The sequence below is a fragment of the Electrona antarctica genome (genome assembly GCF_951216825.1).
Source record: "Electrona antarctica genome assembly, contig: scaffold_71, whole genome shotgun sequence".
Lineage (NCBI taxonomy): Eukaryota > Metazoa > Chordata > Actinopteri > Myctophiformes > Myctophidae > Electrona > Electrona antarctica.
In genome coordinates this window covers 390,673-409,024 of record NW_027637292.1, presented here as the reverse complement: position 1 = coordinate 409,024, position 18,352 = coordinate 390,673, and the positions used below count along the sequence as shown (strand labels likewise).

At 48.6% G+C, this 18,352-nt stretch overlaps 1 protein-coding gene across 1 annotated transcript in view; it reads right to left on the bottom strand.

Annotated features, from left to right (window-relative positions):
* Positions 1–18,352, bottom strand: part of LOC306919017 (uncharacterized protein) — a 193,311-nt gene that overhangs the window by 124,487 nt on the left and 50,472 nt on the right. The window contains exons 19-30 of the mRNA XM_079531859.1: positions 17,797–18,072; positions 15,300–17,242; positions 14,805–15,221; positions 13,835–13,936; positions 11,042–11,173; positions 9,667–9,783; positions 6,204–6,305; positions 3,540–3,644; positions 3,221–3,402; positions 2,699–2,863; positions 664–770; positions 512–553 (exon numbers count right to left, since the gene is read on the bottom strand). Coding sequence (XP_079387985.1) covers positions 512–553; positions 664–770; positions 2,699–2,863; positions 3,221–3,402; positions 3,540–3,644; positions 6,204–6,305; positions 9,667–9,783; positions 11,042–11,173; positions 13,835–13,936; positions 14,805–15,221; positions 15,300–17,242; positions 17,797–18,072 — 3,690 coding nt within the window. The remainder of the gene's footprint in view (positions 1–511; positions 554–663; positions 771–2,698; positions 2,864–3,220; positions 3,403–3,539; positions 3,645–6,203; positions 6,306–9,666; positions 9,784–11,041; positions 11,174–13,834; positions 13,937–14,804; positions 15,222–15,299; positions 17,243–17,796; positions 18,073–18,352) is intronic.

Here is an 18,352-nt window from a genome sequence, read left to right as displayed (position 1 = left end):
TCAAATATGATTACTTAGGGGGGTCACAGCCTGAAAAGGTTGAGAACCACTGATATACTAACTGAATATTCCTAAAATTGCTAGCCTACCACCTTGATATAAAATAAAAATGTTGTAACTTGCGTAACTTTATGTAACTATTCATTGATTCACTCGTATACCAAAATCCATTTGGAAAAAAGAAAAAAATCCCACCTGTGTGAAGTGAGGGGCGCTCACTTAGCATTATCTAACGTTTGGATAGTTGGTGTCAAGGTGACGTAATGTTTGCTCAGTAGTTGCTGATGTCTGCTCAGGAGGTTTGAGTGTTTGCTCAGACCGAAAAAAAATTAGAGGGAACATTGGTGACAACTAAAGTATCTCTAATGTTGTACTATTACTACAAAACAATCTAAAATAAAGGGATTTCAGATCATTCGATCAGGGCTGTTGGCCTGAGTCCGGTCCAGGACATGCAAGGTGCAAGTTGGAACCTCACCAGAGTGCATTTCTAGTTAGTATTATTACTCACCTGGTTCTTTTTTGGAGACAATCTGAGCCATGTAGGGTGGCCCTGCACACACACACACACACACACACACACACACAGTGTTAATGACAACAGTCCTGGTTGATGTGAATTACAATGTGTAGCTTTGTGTGTGTGTGTGTGTGCGCGGTTACCATAGATACGGCAGTGTGCTCGACACATGGAACAGTCGAAGCCTTCGTCGGCCGCAGTCTCCACGTCTTCGTCACATGACAGACCCTCACAGGATGCATGGACCCACCTAGCACACGTGTGCACGCACACACACACACACACACACACACACACACACACACACACACACACACACACACACACACACACACACACACACACACACACACACACACACACACACACACACACACACACACACACACACACACACACACACACACACACACACACACACACACACACACACACACACACAGTTACATTGGCGGCCGGTAAAGTGGAAATGAATCTACTCGGCTGACATACTGGCAACAAAGAGTTAATCGTGACAGTGTGAGTGCCACGTGCGTCAGCCAATCAGAATGTTGGTAGACAGATACCTTTATTATCCCACGGGGGGGAAATCAGTCGCCAGAGGTGGCACAGCAGTTAAGGTTACAGCTTACATTTAAGTATGAGAGAAATAAAGTCCCACAGAGCTTCATACCTGTCACTGTTAGAACTACAAATCCCACAGAGCTTCATACCTGTCACACTGTTAAAACTACAAATCCCACAGAGCCTCATACCTGTCACACTGTTAAAACTACAAATCCCACAGAGCTTCATACCGGTCACACTGGTAAAACTACAAATCCCACAGAGACTCATACCTGTCACACTGTTAAAACTACAAATCCCACAGAGCATCATACCTGTCACACTGTTAAAACTACAAATTTCACAGAGCTTCATACATGTCACACTGTTAAAACTACAAATCCCACAGAGCTTCATACCGGTCACTGGTAAAACTACAAATCCCACAGAGCATCATACCTGTCACTGTTAAAACTACAAATCCCACAGAGCTTCATACCTGCCACACTGTTAAAACTACAAATCCCAAAGAGCTTCACATACCCGTCACCAATGTTCCCCCTAAGGTGCGCCCATGCGCGCGCGCGCGCACACACACACACACACACACACACACACACACACACACACACACACACACACACACACACACACACACACACACACACACACACACACACACACACACACACACACACACACACACACACACACACACACACACACACACACACACACACACACACACACACACACACACACACACACACACACACACACACACACACACACACACACACACACACACACACACACACACACACACGGCCAAATGCTCCCGCGCACAACTGAAATCTGTCGCGCACAGACACCGACACTGGTGTAACCATTCTGTTGCTTGTCTGGGTGGGGGGTCCCCAGTTCAAATATGATTACTTTGGGGGGTCACAGCCTGAAAAGGTTCAGAACCTGCACTGAGACTAACAGAATATTCCTAAAATTGCTAGCCTACCACCTTGATATAAAATAAAATCACACCCGTGTGAACTGAGTGGTGTAAGGTCTTATATAGACTGATCAACTGTGGTCTGACGTAATGAAATCACACCCGTGTGAACTGAGTGGTGTAAGGTCTTATATAGACTGATCAACTGTGGTCTGACGTAATGAAATCACACCCGTGTGAACTGGGTGACCATAGCAACCATGCTAATGTTTTGGTACGAACAGACACGTAAACTAACAAAGCCAGTTGTAGGAGTGGTTTACACCACTCAAAAAGCCAGTTGTAGGAGTAGTTTACACCACTCAAAAATGTAACTTGCGTAACCTTATGTAGCTATTCATTGATTCACTCGTATACCAAAATCCATTTGGAAAAAAGAAAAAAATCACACCTGTGTGAAGTGAGGGGCGCTCACTTCTCATTATCTAACGCTTGGATAGTTGGTGTCAAGGTGATGTATGATTGCTCAGTAGTTGCTGATGTCTGCTCAGGAGGTTTGAGTGTTTGCTCAGACCGAAAAAAAATTAGAGTGACCATTGCCCGTCACACGGTTAAAACTACAAATCCCACAGAGCTTCACATACCCGTCACACTGTTAAAACTACAAATCCCACAGAGCTTCATACCTGTCACACTGGCGACACTGCAGCATGAGGTCGTCATGACGATAGGTCATGTGACACAGAGGGCAGGAGGTCAGGCTGGCGCACGGCGAGCACAGCGTGTAGTTACACTGCCACTCCGACCTTTGACCTGGGGAGTTGGACCCGCACTGGACACACCACACACACCTGGGGAGACACACACACACACACACACACACACACACACACACACACACACACACACACACACACACACACACACACACACACACACACACACACACACACACACACACACACACACACACACACACACACACACACACACACACACACACACACACACACACACAGGTTAATGTAAAAGCACACTGGACACACCTGGAAACACAGAGACAGAGACAGAGACAGAGACAGACAGACAGACAGACAGACAGACAGACAGAGGTGCACAGCAGCATCAGAGACATTTCATTGGACAAAGAAGAAAAAGTAAAAAAAAACATCCAACGACACCGGACAATGATTGACGGGCGAACCCACCATTTGCACTTCCAGGCTCCCTTGGGCACGGTGTGAAGGGGCGGAGCCAGGCAGTAGGTGTGGTAGCTGATGTCACAGTCGTCGCAGAGCAACAGACGGCCCGGGTCGCTGGCCTCGCCGCACGCCTCGCACACCGTGCACTCCAGACAGCGCCACCCCTTGGTCAGGATGACCCGAGTTATCTGTCCGTCAATATATGAATGGTTAATTAATGACCCCACGTCATCTGAAATATAAGTGTGTGTGTGTGTGTGTGTGTGTGTGTGTGTGTGTGTGTGTGTGTGTGTGTGTGTGTGTGTGTGTGTGTGTGTGCACGTACCTTCACACTAACACAGTAAGGATGGTAACATTGACCGCACTGGGAACAGGCCAGCAGTCGACCCTCGGCTCCCTGGCCGAAACTCCCACACACCACACACATGTCCTGTATGCAAATATATGTTAATTAACCTCGTTAAATATGTTGATGAACTCATTAATAAACTCCCACACCACGCACATGTCCTGTATGCAAATATATGTTAATTAACCTTGTTAAATATGTTGATGAACTCATTAATAAACTCCCACACACGTGTCATGTATGCAAATCAAAATGATTTGTCGTTTCAACGGTGTACTGCAGCTGCCAATGCAGTCCCTATGAGAGGCATCATGAAATACCCTCATTTCACTGGTTCATTACTGAGGCTGTAGCCAATCTTTTTTGTGTTCCAATAAAGTGTCCCATATGTTTGATTTGTCCTTTTCAATGTCACATACCTGCCATCTGAATATACAACCCACAATGTACTATATAGTCCAGTAATAATGTAATTTGACCTCTAACTAATTGCAAAAAAAACAAACTTGCCAAAATGTAATGAGGTCAGCACATTTGGGCAAGTTGCTATGGCCAAATTTAGCCCAATGAGTGTTTTTATGCAAAACTAATGCTTGGAATGGATTCAGCATCATGAAAACCCCCTAGTTTGATATGTCACATGCTACTTAAAGCATAAGGACATTTAGAAAATATTACCTTATAATAGGATGTCAATGGTGGCCACACTGTACAAGCTATTTTCAACACTTTCCCCTCAGACAATTCCAGGCAACTTTTTTTCTGTTATTCAGGATATATTGAAGATGCAAAATCAGCTGAGTTCGGTTTTTTTGCAATTAGTTAGAGGTTGATCCTGTATTTTCCATAGATTTCCTGTACTAATAATATACTCCATCCGTTTGTGAAAAGTGCTAGCATTGTAAATCTCAAGTCAAAGTGGCCGCACGGTATATACGTCACGGTTGCATCCCTTGGGGTTTTCAATAGAGGGTATGCGTGTGACATCATCATCATACCAGGAAGTTATGCGGGAACGCCTACTGAGTGACAAAAAACTACTTTCTGGCCTTGACAGCCCATACATCCAAACAGAAAAGTTTGATTTGATTGAATTAAATGATTTTAAACATTAAATTCACTTTGCCACTCGATCTGCCATTCACTTTATGCATGCGCATACTCTCTATAGCCAGAAATATTTGTTGTATTTTGTTTTATTTTTGTTTAACTTATTTTTTATCCCAACGATTTAGTAACCCATTTTTTCACCCCTGTGCCAATTATCCAATGTGATCCTGGGCTCTACACACCCTCCGCCAACCTGGGGAGAGCAACGGACTTGAACTCATGCTTCCTTCATGCCTGAGTGTCCAAGTTGCTCCTTTACACCTGACAGGGGGGAGTTTCCCTGGTTGGACGTAGCGCGTGGAAGGAACACGTTATTCCAACCAGTTCCTTTCCCCTCCATCAGGCGCCCCGGCTGGCCAGGGGGAGGCAGTTTAGAGACCAGGATTACTGCATGTTTTTTGTGAGGGTACCTACCCTAGGGGACACGGGGAGAACATGTGACGTTACCTACCCTAGGGGACACAGGGAGAACATGTGAGGGTACCTACCCTAGGGGACACGGGGGGAACATGCATGTATTTTGTTTTATATGCTCTGTATTTGTGGAAAATTATCCAAACAGCATCTTGCAAGACTAATTATTAATACTGCAAGACTATTATTAATACAACTACCTAGTGAGAATTCACTAGGTAGTTGAAATATGTCAGGATATGTCACTCCTCATGACCGAAAGAATAAGGTCATGAGGGTGGCTGGCATCTCCCTTAGAGATAGGGTGAGAAGTTCAGTCACGCGAGAGAGACTCGGAGTAGAACCGCTGCTCGTTCGCCTGGAAAGGAGCCAGCTGAGGTGGTCCGGGCATCTGGTTAGGATGCCTCTCGGGCGGCTCCCTAGGGAGGTCCTCGATGCACGTCCCACTGGGAGGAGACCCCGGGGCATCTGGTTAGGATGCCTCTCGGCCGTCTCCCTAGGGAGGTCCTCGATGCACGTCCCACTGGGAGGAGACCCCGGGCAGACCAAGGACCAGATGGAGAGATTACATCGACTCACTGGCCTTGGAACGTCTCGGGATCTCCCCCAGGAGGAAGTCACTAATGTTGCTCTGGAGAGGGAAGTCTGGAGCACTCTGGTGGAGCTGTTGCCTCCGCGACCCGACTAGGATAAGCGGTTGAAGATGGATGGATGGATGGATTTTCCCAACTATGCAGCCAAGTTAATTATACAACGTTTAATTAAAACGTTTAATTAAGTTGATAACGGTAAAACACACCGTCGGAGCTCCGCGGTAGGTAGAACATCTTAACCCATTGATGTCTGAGACCGAATCTGGGAACGCCTTCTAGGGCCTGACCTAAGGTTTCTGAAAACCTTCAAATTCTGATGAATTATTTTTTTAAATAATTATGTTGCTACATGTATAGCAATAGCTGATGAGACACAGAGAGCACGCCGGCATCAAGGGTAGAACAACGTATACGTTGCACCAGGCATCAATGGGTTAATAAGACCGTTACATGTTCAAAATACAGACATGAATGAACGTCTCAGCGTATAGTGGTACAGACAGACAGACAGACAGACAGGTACCTGTCTCAGGGTGTAGTGGTCCGAGGTGGTGAACAGAACCACTGTGTTGTGCATGGAGTTCTCCTCCTCATCCTTGGACTGCACGCACTGCTCTACACTGACCTGTAGAGCATAATGACATTTAGAAAATGTTGCCTTATATTGGTTAATGTGTCAGTGATTTCTTTGTATAGGCAAGTTATTTGTAGTAATGTGTGATTACGGAGCGTGCGTGCGTGTGTGCGTGCGTGCGTGCGTGCGTGCTTGCGTGCGTGCGTGCGTGCGCTTGCGTGTGTGTGTGCTTGCGTGTGTGCTAGGCATGTGGAAAATAATCGATACAGACGTGCGCGATGCGAGTGCATCGGTTCATTCACTGTGTATCGGATACAATTGACGGGTGGAATCTCGATGCATCGTTCGCGGAGTGCTTGCATCGGTAAAATCCATGGTTGCACCGGTTCTTTCATGTTGTATTTCACCCTAGTCTGTGTTTCCGAGGCGCGTTGAACGCACCATCAGAAAAAGACGAAAAAAAAGGTCTCTCGCAGCGCGCTGCAGAGCGACGGGGCAGAGCACACACAGTCAGTGAACAGAAGCTACCGTACGGCGGGGCAGAGCACACACAGTCAGTGAACAGAAGCTACCACGACGGGGCAGAGTAGACACAGTCAGGGAACAGAAGCTACCGTACGGCGGGGCAGAGTAGACACAGTCAGGGAACAGAAGCTACCGTACGGCGGGCAGAGCACACACAGTCAGGGAACAGAAGCTACCGTACGGCGGGGCAGAGCACACACAGTCAGTGAACAGAAGCTACCGCACGGCGGGGCAGAGCACACACAGTCAGGGAACAGAAGCTACCGTACGGCGGGGCAGAGTAGACACGTTGAGACAACAAACAGACTATGAAGAGCACCCACGGCTAACAGAAGTGAGCCCCACGCATTAAACAAGAGAAGCACCACCTTTAGCTTTATAAAATAAGCTGTCCGAGCTTTGTCCGCTGGTAATGATCCACACTCCACAGCTGTTCTTGTTGATTATTCGACGCAAATGCGAATCTGCGTCGCGATCATCAATTTGTAATTAAGGAAAGCTTCTGCAGTCTGCACACACGTGTACAACAACGCCACAGCCGGGTGTACTGCTTGTTCTCTCTCTCTCTCTCTCTCTCTCTCTCTCTCTCTCTCTCTCTCTCTCTCTCTCTCTCTCTCTCTCTCTCTCTCTCTCTCTCTCTCTCTCTCTCTCTCTCTCTCTCTCTCTCTCTCTCTCTCTCTCTCTCTCTCTCTCTCTCTCTCTCTCTCTCTCTCTCTCTCTCTCTCTCTCTCTCTCTCTCTCATAGAAGCCTCATTTATATTCTGCAGCACGACGGTGTCGCACGCCACAAGCTCACAGCGCGGCGTGGATGCGACGCGTTGGGAGCTTGTAGATCTGCATCTGCTATGTATTTAAAACGTTAATATATGAAGGCCAGGGTTTTCCATATTTTTCAGGTCAAACCAAGGACCCCTTAGCTGAGAGTGAGATATAGATCAAGCAGGGACCCCCCATTATACATTGGCTATTATAAAACTGTGTTGCAGATTAAACTAGACATAGACTTGTTTGACAGCACTACCAGTGTGACCTGTAAATATGTATTGTGTTTATTTTCTATTTATATGTTAGTAACATTAATTGATGAACGATAGGCTTTATTACATTTTAATCTTTTAAACCCTCTATACTCAAAAGCTCAAATTGACCTTTATGGTATACAGTATATAATAATGATATACTATAGAGCGTCGCAGTCGCGCCTCCTACCCGGGACCAGGAAATGAAATCCAATGCATTATTCTCATAGACATTTCGTAAAGTATTTATTTAAAGACGGTTACGCCGCGGACAAAGCCAACTCGAGTCGTGACAACTCATGACAACACAAACAATATTTTGGACCAAACAAATAATTAGAAAGAAGAAAAAAACGGCAGGTTACAACACTTTTTTTGTTGTTTTTCTTCTTTCTAATTATTTGTTTGGTCCAAAATATTGTTTGTGTTGTCATGAGTTGTCACGACTCGAGTTGGCTTTGTCCGCGGCGTAACCGTCTTTAAATAAATACTTTACGAAATGTCTATGAGAATAATGCATTGGATTTCATTTCCTGGTCCCGGGTAGGAGGCGGGACTGCGACACTCTATAGCCTATGATTAGTAATCTAACACAATAACCAGCAGAGAGCAGACCCTTTGTTTACTGACAGAATTGAATCGCCATCAAATCGCATCTGAAGAGGGGTGAATCGCATCAGAAGAGGGGTGAATCGTATCAGAAGAGGGGTGAATCGTATCAGAAGAGGGGTGAATCGCATCAGAAGAGGGGTGAATCGTATCAGAAGAGGGGTGAATCGTATCTGAAGAGGGGTGAATCGTATCAGAAGAGGGGTGAATCGTATCAGAAGAGGGGTGAATCACATCTGAAGAGGGGTGAATCGTATCAGAAGAGGGGTGAATCGTATCAGAAGAGGGGTGAATCGTATCAGAAGAGGGGTGAATCGCATCAGAAGAGGGGTGAATCGCATCAGAAGAGGGGTGAATCGTATCAGAAGAGGGGTGAATCGCATCAGAAGAGGGGTGAATCGTATCAGAAGAGGGGTGAATCGTATCTGAAGAGGGGTGAATCGTATCAGAAGAGGGGTGAATCGTATCAGAAGAGGGGTGAATCGTATCTGAAGAGGGGTGAATCGTATCAGAAGAGGGGTGAATCGCATCAGAAGAGGGGTGAATCGCATCAGAAGAGGGGTGAATCGCATCAGAAGAGGGGTGAATCGTATCAGAAGAGGGGTGAATCGTATCTGAAGAGGGGTGAATCGTATCAGAAGAGGGGTGAATCGTATCAGAAGAGGGGTGAATCGTATCAGAAGAGGGGTGAATCGTATCAGAAGAGGGGTGAATCGTATCAGAAGAGGGGTGAATCGTATCAGGAAGAGGGGTGAATCGTATCAGAAGAGGGGTGAATCGTATCTGAAGAGGGGTGAATCGTATCAGAAGAGGGGTGAATCGTATCTGAAGAGGGGTGAATCGTATCTGAAGAGGGGTGAATCGCATCAGAAGAGGGGTGAATCGCATCAGAAGAGGGGTGAATCGCATCAGAAGAGGGGTGAATCGTATCAGAAGAGGGGTGAATCGTATCAGAAGAGGGGTGAATCGTATCTGAAGAGGGGTGAATCGTATCAGAAGAGGGGTGAATCGTATCTGAAGAGGGGTGAATCGTATCGCGTCGCCAGGAGATTCCATGTATCGCTAAAGTATGGTATCGCTGGCAGTGCATCGAGATGCGTATCGAATTGGCCTCAGTGATGAGATTCACATGCCTAGTACGTGCGTGCAGTGCGTGCGTGCAGTGCGTGTGTGCAGTGCGTGCGTGCAGTGCGTGCGTGCAGTGCGTGCGTGCAGTGCGTGCGTGCGTGCGTGCAGTGCGTGCGTGCGTGCGCTCTTACCCCTGGTGACAGACACATGCTGTCCTGCATCTTCAGTCGGCTCCGCCCCCTGCCTCCACGACCACCAATCCCTGCTCCTCTGGCCCGCCTCCTTCCTGGAAACCCTGACCCTCTGCCCTATAGGACGAGAGCACAGGAGTGATGTCATCAGTGTGCGCCCATTTCATCGAAACCTCTCTCTCTCTCTCATTTGACAAAGCACAATTACGAAAAAAACAAAAAATATAATATCAATGGAATGAAATAAATATAGCAGGAGGTGTGGTTAAGAAAGACAATGTCCTACTGGTTGTGACAGGAACTGCAGCCAAAACAAAACAGACATTTTTTGCAGCCAAAACTACACATTATTTCTGTCCCCCCCGAGAAGGAGTCACTATTTAAACTACACATTCTTAAACAAACCAAATGGACCCTTACAGGTCTGTAACTCTGAGAGTGTAACACATGGAACCAAATGGACCCTTACAGGTCTGTAACTCTGAGAGTGTAACACATGGAACCAAATGGACCCTTACAGGTCTGTAACTCCGAGAGTGTAACACATGGAACCAAATCGACCCTTACGGGTCTGTATAAACTCCGAGAGTGTAACACATGGAACCAAATGGACCCTTACAGGTCTGTAACTCTGAGAGTGTAACACATGGAACCAAATGGACCCTTACGGGTCTGTATAAACTCCGAGAGTGTAACACATGGAACCAAATGGACCCTTACAGGTCTGTAACTCTGAGAGTGTAACACACGGAACCAAATGGACCCTTACAGGTCTGTAACTCTGAGAGTGTAACACATGGAACCAAATGGACCCTTACAGGTCTGTAACTCTGAGAGTGTAACACATGGAACCAAATGGACCCTTACAGGTCTGTAACTCAGAGAGTGTAACACATGGAACCAAATGGACCCTTACAGGTCTGTAACTCTGAGAGTGTAACACATGGAACCAAATGGACCCTTACAGGTCTGTAACTCTGAGAGTGTAACACATGGAACCAAATGGACCCTTACAGGTCTGTAACTCAGAGAGTGTAACACATGGAACCAAATGGACCCTTACAGGTCTGTAACTCAGAGAGTGTAACACATGGAACCAAATGGACCCTTACAGGTCTGTAACTCTGAGAGTGTAACACAAGGAACCAAATGGACCCTTACAGGTCTGTAACTCTGAGAGTGTAACACATGGAACCAAATGGACCCTTACAGGTCTGTAACTCTGAGAGTGTAACACAAGGAACCAAATGGACCTGTTCCATGTGGACCCACAGGGGTTCCATGTGGACCCACATGGGTTCAATTTGGACCCTTGGGGGTCCCCAGCCCAGACATTGAGAACCAGCGCTCTACGGGTGCATTTTGATTGGTTTACCACTCTAGGGCTCCATAGGGGCGTGTCCGCTGGGCGGGGCTTAGCGCTGTCACTCCCCCCCTCCCCCATGGCATCCTGGGAAGACGAGGGGGGGGGGCTGAGCGCCCGGCTACGACTCCTCCACCAAGAGCCCTGATGAGGAGGGAGGAGACGAGGAGACAAGGAGACAAGGAGGTAGGAGATGAGGAGACAAGGAGGGATGAGACGAGGAGGCAAGGAGGTAGGAAATGAGGAGACAAGGAGGTAGGAGACGAGGACACAAGGAGGTAGGATATGAGGAGACAAGGAGACGAGGAGACGAGGGAGGAGACAAGGATACAAGGATGTAGGATACAAAGAGACAAGGAGACAGGAAGGTAGGAGACGAGGAGACAAGGAGGGAGGAGACAAGGATACAAGGATGTAGGATACAAAGAGACAAAAAGACAGGGAGGTAGGAGACGAGGAGACAAGGAGGGAGGAGACAAGGATACAAGGATGTAGGATACAAAGAGACAAGGAGACAGGGAGGTAGGAGACAAGGAGGTAGGAGACAAGGAGACAAGGGGATAGGAGATGAGGAGACAAGGAGGCAAGAGGGTAGGGGATGAGGATACAAGGAGGTAGGAGATGAGGAGATAAGGAGGTAGGATATAAGGAGGTAGGAGATGAGACAAGATGAGGGAGGAGGAAACAAGGAAAGGAAATGAGGAAAGGAAACAAGGAAGATGGGGTAGGAGTAAAAACATGGAGAAACATAAATGTCAGATAATGTTCAAAATTAAAATAAAACATTAAGTATTATGATAATGATGAAAAAAAATCATTTAAATACGAAATTAAAATACACGAAACATTGTGAAATTATGATAATGATTCATATACCGTAGACGGACTAGTAATATGATAATAATGAAACCATTTAGTGCGTGGGTGGAGTTTCAAAGCAATCCGACAAATCGGAAGTAGGAAAAGTGGGGAAGTGGTCCAGGGACAAGTCTGTAGGACCTCCCACCCAGGGACCAGTCTGTGGGACCCCCCACCCCCCAGGGACCAGACTGTGGGACCTCCCAGGGTCCAGTCTCTAGGACCCCCCACCCCCCAGGGACCAGACTGTGGGACCTCCCACCCCCCAGGGACCAGTCTGTGGGACCTCCCAGGGTCCAGTCTGTAGGACCTCCCACCCCCCAGGGACCAGACTGTGGGACCTCCCACCCCCCAGGGACCAGTCTGTGGGACCTCCCACCCCCCAGGGACCAGTCTGTAGGACCCCCCAGGGACCAGTCTGTGGGACCCCCCACCCCCCAGGGACCAGTCTGTGGGACCGCCCACCCCCCCAGGGACCAGTCTGTGGGACCTCCCACCCCCCAGGGACCAGTCTGTGGGACCTCCCACCTCCCAGGGACCAGTCTGTAGGACCCCCCACCCCCCAGGGACCAGTCTGTGGGACCTCCCACCCCTGGCCACAGCACCAGGAGGGGGTGGGGCGGAGGTGAGCGGACGGGGGTCGACATATGCCCTTACTGGGCTGCATTCAAGACACTTGTGTCTGACACCTGACTTGTGTCTGAACTAAGGCTGTCCCCAAACATTCAAGGTTCGAATGTTCGCTCGTTAGGGTTGGCACTCGAATCTTAATTAATGTGCTTGAACCATTCGTTTTTTTTATTTTTTATTATTTTTATTAAAACAAAAATATTATTTTTTTCCTTTTTTATTTACTCGAAAAAAAAGTAGGTTTCTAGTGCATTCCTGTCAGAAGTTATGCTTTTTTAAAGAAATGTCTCCTTGTTCTTCTGTCCCTCTCCAAAGTCTTCCGTGCACAACTGCACATTAATTTGCTGATTGGCCTACAGCTGAGGTGTTTGACCTTTCTCACCTTGTTCTGTGAGAACAAAAGAGTTCCATTGAATGGAATGTCTGACGCGTCTCACTCACTCACTCACACACACACACACACACACACACACACACCAGCATGATCGCTGATAGAGGGAACCGTTCTTAGCAGCCATAATATATTAGCATATGCTCTCTAGCATCACATAGCCTATTGCTAAAAAGAAGTGAACTCTGATCATTGTTAAGCAAAACGGTCACGGTGACAGAGGTTCTGCTTTTGCCCTGTGCCCACTTCAATGCGCTTCTACACAGGTGGAACAAATGAACGAGTGACAGCTAACGAGCAAACTATACGCTGTCGTCTGCCAGCAAGGTCGCAGATCAGCTGTTTTCGCGGAGCCGCTTGACTGTGTGTGTGTGTGTGTGTGTGTGTGTGTGTGTGTGTGTGTGTGTGTGTGTGTGTGTGTGTGTGTGTGTGTGTGTGTGTGTTGGGAGAGACGAGAGATCGAGAGATTGATAAAGAGCAGGGGAGACGCGCTGCGCTCTGATCGAGACATCTCAAAGGTTATTTTTTAAATTAATTAGAAACAAATGGTCCGGATGTTCGCTCGAAAATTCCTGCCGAAGTTCGAGTCCTAAAAAAAGGGCTAGGGTACAGCCTTAGTCTGAACACAAGTCCCCCTCCACATCAAACTAAATGTTTGGTCAAACCGTGTGGGCTTCCATCGGTAATGCATTGGAGCGGCCATTAAACACAGACACAAGACAGACACAAGACAGGTGTCTTGAATGTGTGAACGCAGCCCAGTAAGGCCACCCCCTCTTGGTGCTGCGGCCATCTTGGAAACTAAAACACAATATAAACAATGGGAGAGGGGTGGGGCCGAGAAAGGCCCTTATTATTATGGACTTAAGACTGACGTAGAATATACAGCTTTACGGTAGGTTTACAGCAAAGAGCAGTCAGTGTACCTGTTTGACGGGCGGCCGTCCTGGAGAGAACTTCCTCTTGGTGATGGCTGGTTTTCCCATGCCCATCTTTGGAGTCAGAGAGATGATGGTGGTGGGAGGAGCCTGACACACACACACACACACACACACACACACACACACACACGCACACGCACACACACACGCACACTTAAATGAACCTTCAATATGTTATCATTACCATTTAAATGATCCTTCAATATGTTAGCGTTCAAATTAACCTTTGATACCTTAGCATTAGTTAGCATTTAGCGTATTTCACACAAACTAAAGCAAATGGAAAAGAACTGTATATCTATCTATAAAGAACTGTATATCTATCTATAAAGAACTGTATATCTATCTATAAAGAACTGTATATCGGACAAAAGACATTCAACAATTCCGGCTTCGGTGGCATGAAGAACTTGGAGAGCTAGCGGTTTGTCTAGAAGGCCTGGGGTAACCGTACCGATAACCGGGATTTAGCATTGAGCCGCCAATATCGTCGTGTTGTTCCATCCAGCTCAATCTGAGCCGTAATTCAGAGAAAAACGGCTGTAAAGGTCGAACCGGGAGCCCCGCTTTACGGTAAATATTAGGGAGACGATATTAGGGAGACGATATTATTTAACCCATTTGTGCCTGACGTCAAAATTAAAAAAATGTAAATCAAAAACCTGTGTTTCTATGTCAGTGGTGCTAAACCTTTTTCATGTATTTGGCCGCCGACCCCTATCTGAAAATGTGTTGTTCCAGGGACTCCCCCAGAAGCGAAGATTTGAGTTAAAAAGCTCTGAAAGATTTGCACCACATTTTCAAGATTTTTCATAGCAGACCTACAAGCTCGTAGCGCTATGAGCTTGTAGATCTGCTATTTTTAGCTAAAGTATAACATAATGCTTAAAACACCAAAAGGGGTTCCCGCCCAAAAATGGGTTAAGTCCATGGCGTTAAACGAGTCGAAGGTTACCTTGTGAGAAGGGGGAGGAGACTCCTCCAGGCTCCTGGGCGGGGGAGGCGTCGAGGGGGGGGAGGGGGAGGGGTCGTCGCAGCCGCGGCGGCGGGCGGGGGAGGTCTCGGGCGACGCCTCGGCGGAGAAGGGTGACATGCGCAGGCGGAGCGACAGGTCGTCCGACAACCTCTGGGGGCGTGGCGGCCCCTCCGGGGGCGTGGCTCTGAGGCTGCTCCGCCCCCTGGAGGCGGAGTTGGCGGCGGCGGACATGAGCTCCATCACCTCCTTGTCCAGCGAGCTCACTCCTCCTCGCCGCCTCCTCCTGCTGCTCTCTGACTCCACCACCACCTCCTCCTCCCTCTCGGCCTCCTCTCTCTGCTCCCTCTCCTCCTCCGTCTCCTTCCACTCCTCCTCCTCTTCTCTCTCTTCCTCCTCTTCTCTCTCTTCCTCTTCCTCCCTTTCTTCCTCCTCCTCTTCCTCCTCCTCCTCCTCCTCCTCCTCCTCGTCTTCTACTGCTAATCTTTGTTTCTCACGCTCCTCGTTTCCCTTTTCTAATAGTCTTTCTTCCTCCTCCTCCTCCTCCTCCTCCTCCTCCTCCTCGTCTTTTAGTCGTTCCGATCGTCGCTCGTCGTCTTCGTCGCTTTCCGATTCCTCTCTTTGCTTTTCCATCCGCGCGTCGTGGTCCAATCGCTGCTCTTCTTCCCGGTTAGTTTCCAGCGGTCGTTTTCCTCCTCCCTCCTGGCGTTCCGTTTCCAGTCTCTGTTTTTCCGTCTCGGCGTCGTTTTCGGTACCCGAGGGTTTGTCTTCTGCTTCCTGGTTGATTTCCGATATTCGTTTTTCGCTTTCTAAAGGTTGTTCTGACCCTAAAGGTCCTTCTGACCCTAAAGGTCCTTCTGACCCTAAAGGTTCTTCGTCTTCCTCCTCGTTCTGGCCGGTCATCGATGGAGGTGTGGCCTCTCTGGTGGTCATCAATGGAGGTGTGGCCTCTATGGTGGTCATCAAAGGAGGTGTGGCCTCTCTGGTGGTCATTGATGGAGGTTTGGCCTCTATGGTGGTCATCGATGGAGGTGTGGCCTCTCTGGTGGTCATCGATGGAGGTGTGGCCTCTATGGTGGTCATCAAAGGAGGCGTGTCCATTGATGGAGGTATGTCCTCCCTGGAGGTCATCAATGGAGGCGTGGCCTCTCTGGTGGTCACCAATGAAGGCATGTCCATCAATGGAGGCGTGGCCTCTCTGGTGGTCATCAAAGGAGGCGTGGCCTCTATGGTGGTCATCAATGGAGGCGTGGCCTCTCTGGTGGTCACCAATGAAGGTGTGTCCATCAATGGAGGCGTGGCCTCTCTGGTGGTCACCAATGAAGGTGTGTCCATCAATGGAAGCGTGGCCTCTATGGTGGTCATCAAAGGAGGTGTGGCCTCTCTGGTGGTCAACAAAGGAGGTGTGGCCTCTCTGTTGGTCATCGATGGAGGTGTGGCCTCTATGGTGGTCATCAAAGGAGGCGTGTTCATTGATGGAGGCGTGTCCTCTCTGGTGGTCATCAATGAAGGCGTGTCCATCAATGAAGGCGTGTCCATCAATGGAGGTGTGGCCTCTCTGGTGGTCATCAATGGAGGTGTGGCCTCTCTGGTGGTCATCAATGGAGGTGTAGCCTCTCTGGTGGTCATCAATGGAGGCGTGGCCTCTCTGGTGGTCATCAATGGAGGTGAGTCCGTCAAAGGAGGCGTGGCCTCTATGGTGGTCATCAAATGAGGCGTGTCCATTGATGGAGGCGTGTCCATCAAAGGAGGCGTGGCATATTTGGTGGTCATCGATGGAGGCGTGTCCATCAAAGTAGGCGTGGCCTCTCTGGTGGTCATCGATGGAGGTGTGTCCATCAAAGGATGTGTGGCATTTCTGGTGGTCATTGATGGAGGCGTGTCCATCAAAGGAGGCGTGGCCTCTATGGTGGTCATCAAAGGAGGCGTGTCCATTGATGGAGGCGTGTCCATTGATGGAGGCGTGGCATCATCTCTGGTGGTCATTGATGGAGGCGTGGCCTCTCTGGTGGTCATCGATGGAGGTGTGGCCTCTATAGTGGTCATCGATGGAGGCGTGGCCTCTCTGGTGGTCATCATAGGTGTGACTCCAGATGGAGGCGTGTCTGCAGAAGGAGGCATGTCTCCAGAAAGAGGCATGTCCCCAGATGGAGGCATGTCTCCAGATGGAGGCGTGTCTAACGATGGAGGCATGTCTACGGTGGCCATTGATGGAGGCGTGTCTCCAGAAGGAGGCGTGTCTACAGATGGAGGCGTGTCCATCGAAAGAGGCGTGTCTAACGATGGAGGCATGTCTACGGTGGTCATTGATGGAGGCGTGTCTCCAGATGGAGGCGTGTCTCCAGATGGAGGCGTGTCTCCAGATGGGGGCGTGTCTACGGTGGTCATCGGAGGCGTGACGCCGGCGGTCGATGTTTCTCCTGTCGAGGTTGCAGCAACGTTATTAAAGATAACTAAAACTAAAGAGAAAAAAAACTAAAATAATCACACCCGTGTGAAGTGAGGGGCGCTCGTATCATCATACATCACATACTGTGCTCAACCAATCAAGTCAATACAAAATGTCATTCCGGCCAAACACAATTTGCATCATCAATTTTAGCTTCACATTTTCCTCAACTGAACTAAATATAATCACACCCGTGTGAATTGAGGGGCGCTCTAATCATAATCATAACTAATAGCTGCTTATAGGCGGGGCTAGCGACCTATAAATCTATAGCTGAATATAGGAGGGGCTAGCATCCTATAAAACTATAGCTGAATATGGGAGGGGCTAGCACCCTATAAATCTATAACTGAATATGGGAGGGGCTAGCGCCCTATAAAACTATAGCTGAATATAGGAGGGGCTAGCGCCCTATAAATCTACACTAATAGCTGAATATAGGAGGGGCTAGCACCCTATAAATCTACACTAATAGCTGAATATGGGAGGGGATAGCGACCCTCAAAAATACAAAACTATTCTAACCTTGGGTTTCAGGAAGCGATAACTCCAGAGGCTCCGCCTCCTCTTCCTCTAAAGCCTCCGATTGGTCGGCGGGTTCGGCGGGAGGTGCCGTCGTTGCTATGGCAACGGGGGCGGGTTCAGCAGGGCCAGTCTGTGATTGGCTGTCGTCGTTGAGGTCCTGGCCACCTGCGGCGGTCTCTTTTGGCCCCGCCTCTGCTGCTTCACCATTGGTCGGCTCTGCTTCCTGGGGGAGGGGCGAGCAGGAGGTAGCCAATAGAGATCCAGCTCTAGTAGCACCTACATGCACGCGCACACACACAAACACATGCGCGCGCACACACACACACACACACACACACACACACACACACACACACACACACACACACACACACACACACACACACACACACACACACACACACACACACACACACACACCGTGTTAATAGGACGTCTACCGCTGTGCTCCCACGCCCCCACAACGTCTACCGCTGTGCTCCCCACGCCCCCACAACGTCTACCGCTGTGCCCCCACGCCCCCACAACGTCTACCGCTGTGCTCCCACGCCCCCAC